Source organism: Crocodylus siamensis, chromosome 2 (genome assembly GCF_052110815.1).
Source record: "Crocodylus siamensis isolate JL-2025a chromosome 2, ASM5211081v1, whole genome shotgun sequence".
NCBI lineage: Eukaryota > Metazoa > Chordata > Crocodylia > Crocodylidae > Crocodylus > Crocodylus siamensis.
In genome coordinates, this window is record NC_143396.1 from 83,014,035 (window position 1) to 83,021,705 (window position 7,671).

General features: G+C 37.9%; 1 protein-coding gene across 1 annotated transcript; it reads right to left on the reverse strand.

Moving 5' to 3' along the window:
• Positions 1-582: 582 nt before the first annotated feature.
• On the reverse strand, positions 583-7,233 carry APELA (apelin receptor early endogenous ligand). Its single transcript, XM_090036252.1, has 3 exons — positions 6,866-7,233; positions 5,621-5,745; positions 583-1,578 (listed from the first exon to the last, which is right to left on the reverse strand). The coding sequence occupies exons 1-2, from the start codon at positions 6,939-6,941 to the stop codon at positions 5,657-5,659; spliced, it is 165 nt and encodes a 54-aa protein (XP_089892378.1). The 5' UTR covers positions 6,942-7,233; the 3' UTR covers positions 583-1,578; positions 5,621-5,656.
• Between the last annotated feature and the right edge of the window lie 438 nt (positions 7,234-7,671).

Consider the following 7,671-nt stretch of genomic DNA (forward strand, 5'->3'; position numbering starts at 1 on the left):
ATGTAACCTAAATCAGTTAAGTCTGATACTGTATCCACCCAGGTTTACCTTAAACCAGTTTTGGCCGCTTTGAAAATCCTTTATGTGCACTGAACTTCTGTTGTGTTACAGATTCGAAGCCGTTTCCTATTGCTTATACTGGTTTGTGTATTTTCTGTCCCAAGCTTATGTCCATTTTAAACTCAACAGAGCATCAGGTTTTTAATCAATAGTACTCATCTTTGCAAGGAAGGACTTAATGCTGGGTTACACTTTTGCTCTTCAAATAGGTCTTCAAACGAGACCACTTTCTTTGCTGCCAAGGTTGCTGCTTGTACAATTTAATTTTACTTGCTAGAGAATTACCTTTTAAAAGGCTTAAGGTGGTTTATAAGACTTGCATTTAATTAAACATTAAGATGTTGTATTACAACTGCTTTGTGTCATGTTATCATGGTGCCATGATACAGCATCCTGGTATTCTATGGTCTGATAGGTATGTGGAAGTAGTTTGTAGGTTAGTAGGTTGCTAATATCAGAATTATTTCAGTATTTTCAGAAAGAGAATGTGTTGTAAGAAACTGTTGAGAATGTTACCCCAAATGAATAGCAATTTTATTTAGTTATTTCAGAAATCGAGGGGGATTTTTTTTACATCACTCCCATATGAAATTTATAAAAGAAAGTAGACCAGTTCTCCATTATCTTTGGATGCAAGGCCCTTTATATGTAAAGAACATAAAATTAAAAAATGTACAAAGTGTATTTAAAATGAAACATTAACATGATACTTGAAGTGCATATTTTTTTTACAAAATATACAGCCACTTTGCTATTTTATAAACATAGCAATCAAAGGTTATCAGCTATGTTTCTACCAAGATGTTTTTGTGATATACAACACGACTAAAAATGAACAAAGACATTCAAAATTATTTTCTAAAGTCTAGTTTGTCATTTTGCTTTCCAAGACAGTCTAGTACTGTAGTTAACAACATCTTTTCCATCCATAAATGAACATGCACCTGTAGCCCTCTGTATTTTGTTTTTCTTAATATTTTAGCAAAATTAACTGAATAATTATGGTTATAGATAAACATACAATACCATTAAAAACACCAGAACTTATATATTCATTCTTTACAATGTAATTATTAAATAGCTGCTTCAGAATTCTTGTTTTTTTAATATTCTGCTATTATGTCTAAAAACAAAGGTATACGTAGACATGTGAAAGGTAAGTAATACCTGTTAAAAACAAAAGCTTTTAAAAGTGGTACAACTGCTCTCATTTTGAAAAGCTTTTTTTTTTCAGTAGTGATTTCATTGTTACCCTCATGGCTATACATTGGTGTGCTGAAATGGTTGACTATTTTTATGGCACTGATGATTTTCCACAGTTCCAAATTGAGGTCATGTTTGAGTCCATTGTTTTTCTCCACTTAGAGAAATCTGAAACTCCTGTGAAGCTGTTCCAGTACAAGCCTGATAAGGTTCTGAATGCTTACAGATGATGGCTTACATGTGGACACCTGCATGGGCTAGCATGCTGCAGCTAGCTGATTTTCTTGATTGGTCTCCTCTGTTTCATTCTTCTTTCTGTTAGAAATTGTGAATTGTATGACAAAAGCACTATTACATTAAATTAAAAATCATTATCTTGTTCAGCTGTGCTTATTTTTAAACATACAAATTGCTCTTCAGTAAAGCCCAACCTTTTGACATAAAGAAAATATAGGCTTTTCAAGACTGGTGTGACTGCTTAAAGGTTTTGGACAGCAAAGCATTATTTCAGATTTGTGCCATTTTTATAATTCTGCTGACATGCAATTGCAAGGATCTGTGACGAGCGTGTGTTTTTAAAACAAAACAACAAAAAGAAAATAGTCAAACATTCTTAACCTCTGGCCCAGGAAGGAAGGGCTTGCTTTCTGTATAAGGGCTCTTTCACTATAGTGCCACATTCCATATCATGTGTTCCTTTGACTTGGAGGAACTATGTACTACAGAAAATCAGGATGGATCAAACAGTTTTTGTTTTACTTGTGCTGTTTGGGTGCAGTGTTTGTAGTGAAAGCCAATACACCAAATTTTCAAACACATTAGAAGGGTCTAGTGTGACAGCTCAGATTCCAGGGGTATAGAGGTAGTCTTTACAATGATAGGGCATTGGTTAAGTAGACTGTCTTAAACTTATGTGCCTGTGTTGGGACTTGGGAGATTTGGGTTCAGTTTTAGCTTTGCCTCAGCCTGGCTGTGACTTTGGGCAAATCATTTAATCTCTCTCTGCTTCAATTCTCTGTCCTTAGAAGGAAGATTGTAGTACTTCCTTTGTCTATCTATATTGTAAACACCTTGTGGTAGGAGCTGTCTCACTACAGCTGCTGTGAAGAAATAATAATGCTAAAAACCCCACAAAAAGTATACCATTATTATTCAATGTACATGCATACTAATTTGAGAAAACATAAATGGAATTCTACAGTTCTGTATTGGGATTTTTGACTTTCCAGTTCATATTGGATACCCACAACCTGGGTTCTCCAGTTAAGTGAATCTGTTTTCATTTGGTCTAATGGGTAAAAGTCATCAGAAATCCTATTGGACAGAAGAATCCTTTCAAAGGGCCTCATAAATCCGTTTCATGCTTTTGACATTTGATCTTACCTATAACTTTTACAAAAATTTAGAGGAATCACAAAATCATAGTGGCTGCTTCTAAGTAGGTTTCAAGTGGTTTTCCCTCTCAAACACTTGGAAGTCAGCCAGATTCTTTGTTCCAAGTCTTTGAGGATGCAGCTCTTGGAAATGTTGGAAATGGCCTCTCTAGAGGAATCTCTTGCCTACAGGACTTTAATGGCTGCATAAGGACAAATGTTGTACTCAGTACCTATGTATGTGCCCATCAATTGAATATTTGAAAGGGAAATATCTCTAACAATAAAAAGCACTTTATGAATCTATTTCTGCAACAAGAAGGGGAGAAGGAAAATAGGCATTTGTGAGATCTTTTATAAATCTAATGCAGCTCTTGAACACATTAATCATGACATTTCAAGCTGTCAGAATATGAGGAAAAACCCTTAAAAATGTGAATTTTGAAAAAGTTCAACAGAAGACTGTTTTAGATCTTGTCTTTTTTTCTAGTTGTATTAGTGATCAAAATCAAGTCTGAAACACAGACAACATTTTCATTATCATTTCAAATCCTGCCAAAATTTTGACAAAAAATTTTGATTTTTTTCAACCAGATCTAATTGGGCCTGAGCGCAATTCTGCTTGATTATGCAAATAGCTTCTTTATTTATGTGAGTATCTCCACTGAGATCAATGAGATTACTTACATAAGTCAAGTTACTAAGGCATGTAAATATTTGTTGGGTTGGGGCCTAAAACTAGAAAGGAATGTAAACTGAAATTGAAAGCCCACTTAAAATTTTAAAGAATTGCTGATAATCCACAACTCTGAACTCAGGAGAAGCTTCAATGCTCCTCTTCCCTTCCCCCAGTTAAGTCCTCTGGATTCCTAAACATCTTGACAGAATAGGATTATAACAATCTTTAACTAAATGCCTGTACAATAGGTTATGAATTAATAAGTGCATTGTTTTGCTATGTCATTGACTTTTTTTGTTACAAGAAATCAACTGCACAAATGAAAGCAGATAACTTTGAAAATAGCTTTTAGTCTAGCAAATTGATATTCTGTAAGAAAAATAATACAACAGTAAGTGCACATTTATCACTCAGACAATGCAATCTGAAGCCAAATGCATTATATACTATTTCAGGGGCACATTAGAGAAAAGGTAGATGGTCTCAGAACAGACAGTCTCCAGCCTATGGATACTAAACGTGGCGCTGAAGGAAGGCTTCGGGTGTTGAGTTCACTACTTTAATCAGAACTGAATCAATGAACACAGACCCAACAAACCTCCTGCTTCTAGACCTAAATTCTGTGTCCCTCCCTATCATTCAGCTCACTTACCTGCTGCCTACTGAATGAGCTGATCTGATTGCTTTAGCTGGTTATGTTTATGGTGTCACCAATGAGGAATCTCATCTAATCTGTCTTCTGTTGAAATCAACATGTAAATGGGCCTTCATCTTCAATAGTGAAGAATCATTTGGACAGACGTTTCCTTAAACTTATTGACATATGTCCAATAAGAAATTACAATGGTTGAGAATGGGGGGAAAAAAGAAGGACAGCATCTTATAACATGCACCTTGAATATATGCTAATTTCTGCTTGGTAAAGCAATACAGGAGTAAATCTGGGGTTATTCTGAAAACATCGTAATCTGTCCTTAGCCTTGCAAGTTTACCAGTGTCCGGTGATCTCTGTATGCTATATACACATGCAAAGAGTATTTATAGCCCAACACTATCTAGTGGGGAGGGAGTGAGGATATCCTTAGATAGTTGATTTTGGGGTGTGGATGTGTATTTTTTGCAAACTAATTACTGCATAGGTAAGATTCTGGATATCTTGTGGCTTTTTTAGAAGTCTCTTTTGCTCTTTATTTTTTCTCGCTGTCAACTGAGCAAACAAATCTCTCTGCTCCTCCTAGTACAAATTCTGTCATAATTTATTTATTATACTGAAATGCCTGGAGCTACAGCACTATCTTGATATATATAACAAAGAGTTTAGAAGATGCGAAACTATTGATTCCATGTTTTATTCATCTTTAAATTGCATTCTTCCCTGAAAGGAACTCTTGGTATCCTTTTGATGCCTACCTACCCTAGTATATTTACATATTCTACCTGCATGCTTCTAGAATAGCTTAGTATTTGAATGCATATGCTGTAATCATCTATAAAGCATTAATGTTGTGTACTTGCATAGGCTTTCATCCAAGGACCTCAAAGCCCTTTGCTGACATTAAGTTTCACAGACCCTTTGAAGTAGGTAAATGCCATTATATTGATAGGGATGCCTTGGGCAAGGAAGGATCAAGTGAGTTGCCTCAGGCCACCCAGGAAGTTAGTGTCACAACTATCACATAGAAGTCCAGGCTAGAGTCAAAGTCTAACCACAAACCATGTCTTTCTTTTAAAAAAAAAACTTTTGGAGTGTGTTCTGCCTGAAAGACAAATTGCAAAAAGGAAAATAATTGCACTGGAAGATGTTTTTAGCAAAACAGCCTTTTAGGTCTAACAGACCCAAGAGTTTTCAGTCTTGAATGCCTGAGAAAAGAAGGGAGTTTGTACTTGCCTATTAAGAGGTGAAGCTGGAAAATTAAGGCAGGACAATCCCTTATCAGGAATTCATTCACTCCCATGCAAAATGTGCTTTGCAGAGCACACTGGAGTCATGTCCAGTGTCCCTACTGAAACTGGATTCCTACGGAGTTTAAACAAATACTGCTTTTTCCCCCCATGACTTTTTAAAGCCCTATTTTCAGTACCAATCACAAAGACTTCAGACCAAGTTAAATCATGTCTGTGGTTTGGTTAGTAAAATGTACCTCCAGCTGTTTTGAAACCTAGGTATAATTTAGAAATGTGCTTTTCCTGGAGAGTGCGCTCAGCTGCCCACTTAGCCTTTCCAGAGAAATTCAGGGAGAGGCTTTGATAATTGCATCCTCCTGGCGCCTGATTTTATTACCAAACACTTATGAATTACCATCACCTAAATTTAGCAAAGCAACACCAGCTTGAAGATCCCTCAGGGGAAAGGCACTCTGGAGTGGAGAGGCATGCATCTCCTGTGAGCGCAGTTGTGTCTGTGTAGCTTTCTGCGCAGGACCAGGTTAGCTGAAAGTCAGAAGAGAAAGTCAGATCACAGGGTTGGAATAGCAAGAGGCTTCAGTGATTGATTTTTTTCCCCCAAATCAACTGATGACTGCGAAGAATATGGGAAGCAGGGTTCACTGAACACGCGAGTTAAAGATTCCCCTTTGGCTGATAGCAAGGGATTTGTGGCTAGTAAAGTACTGCTGAGTATTAAACAGGAAAGCAACAGAAAGGTGGACAGACTTCTGACACTGCATTTTCCATTTTCTCAGACCTTCCCCTCCTTGTCCTTAAAAGCCCCCTGTCCACCTTTTTTAGAATACTCATTAACAAATGCAGCTCTCATCTCTTTGCTTGGAAGGGGGACCACATCTGAGATGCTTCTTTCTCAACTGGATTAAACTTAACAGCAGAGTCAGCAATGCAAGCTGCACTGGGCTATACTGATCCTTGGTTCCCCTCTATTAGGGCTATAAGAGTTTGCCCAAGATCAGGCAGGGAGACAGTGGCAGAAACAGGATTAGAGCCCAACTACTACTTAGACTTGTGATTCTGTATATTATCCTTCCAAAACCCTGACTATATGTTAAGAACTTTCTTTCCCCTCCAACCCAAAGCTCACAACAGTTCTACAACCTTTTTGCATATGGATTGCTCCTTAAATGTCCCAATCTGCCCATCTCAACCTAACAATGACTGCTATTGACCTGCCTTCAGCTCCGCTTCATTCTGTTGCATTGTGATTTTTATCAGGGCATAGCGACAACTTTGTTGTAAAAGCTGAGGCTAAAATGCCTTGGATGCTCCATACCAAGATAATGTACCGTGTAGCTGAGCAGTTGCTGCCCAGTTGAGGAGCTGAACCGCGCATCTGATGGTGCTTTGTTCTGAATTGCAATGCCATATCTGTCTGCTTTAAGTCCAGTATCTTTTGACCTCCTAGTATTTAAAAGTGATCAGGTGTATGGTGCATCCTCTCTACTACTGTTATATATTGGGCTTTTAAAGAAAAACATCCCAAAGTAATACAGTACCTAAAAATCCTGAAAAATCTCACAGCAAGAAACTAATCTTAAGTCTACCACGTGCTTTCATAAGGCATGCAGATTAATACAAAGTAACATTAAGACACAATTCCTACCTGGTCTCTGGCCAGTGGTAAGGAGTAGACTCAGCAAGAGGAAAAACACAATATAAAGGAGCTGCGGGAATCTCATCTTGCAGTCACAGCAAGTAGCACCGGTATTTGATAATACTTGGAGCAGATCAAACAATCCTTGCAAGACTCCACAGTGCCTGAGTGTCTCCCTCACATCCTATGACCAGCTAACAGAGTGAACTGCCAGCTGCATTTTCCAGCAAGGTTAATGATCACATAAGACAAGGTTACTGGTTCTGCACTGTGGCCAGTGCCTCCCTCTTTCCCCTCTTTTTGTCACTCCCCCTTGTTTTCCATAAGTAAACAATGAAGGAATGAAAGGTCCATGTAAACAGTAGCTTCTGTCAATGTATATGGGGCAAGGGGTCCTGTGAACAATGGAACAACTTTGCTTTAAATTCAACCCAGGCAGGGAGAAATATGTTAAACAAGGCATCATGTTCCCTCCCCCCATTTGCAACTGTTTAAACTTTGCATTGCCCATATTGGTCCCACATGCAGAAAGCAATGGAAATGACAGGAAGTCCCCCCCACCCCTTTTGTCCCTTCTGAAAGAATTCTGAAGCACATACTTAAGGTTCCCCAAAAGCATTGTGGTCCTTGTCAATGCCCAAATGCTTTCTCTCTTCTAAAGTAGCCGCGAAGTAGTGCCCATTCAAGGCAAAACTGTAAGCTATTAAACTTAACATGTGGCTTTTGTACTATCAAGTGTTTCTACAGGATCAGAATATGCTGGACTGAATGTATATGACTTCTGGCTGTTATTTGGTAAAATAAGAAGGGTACAG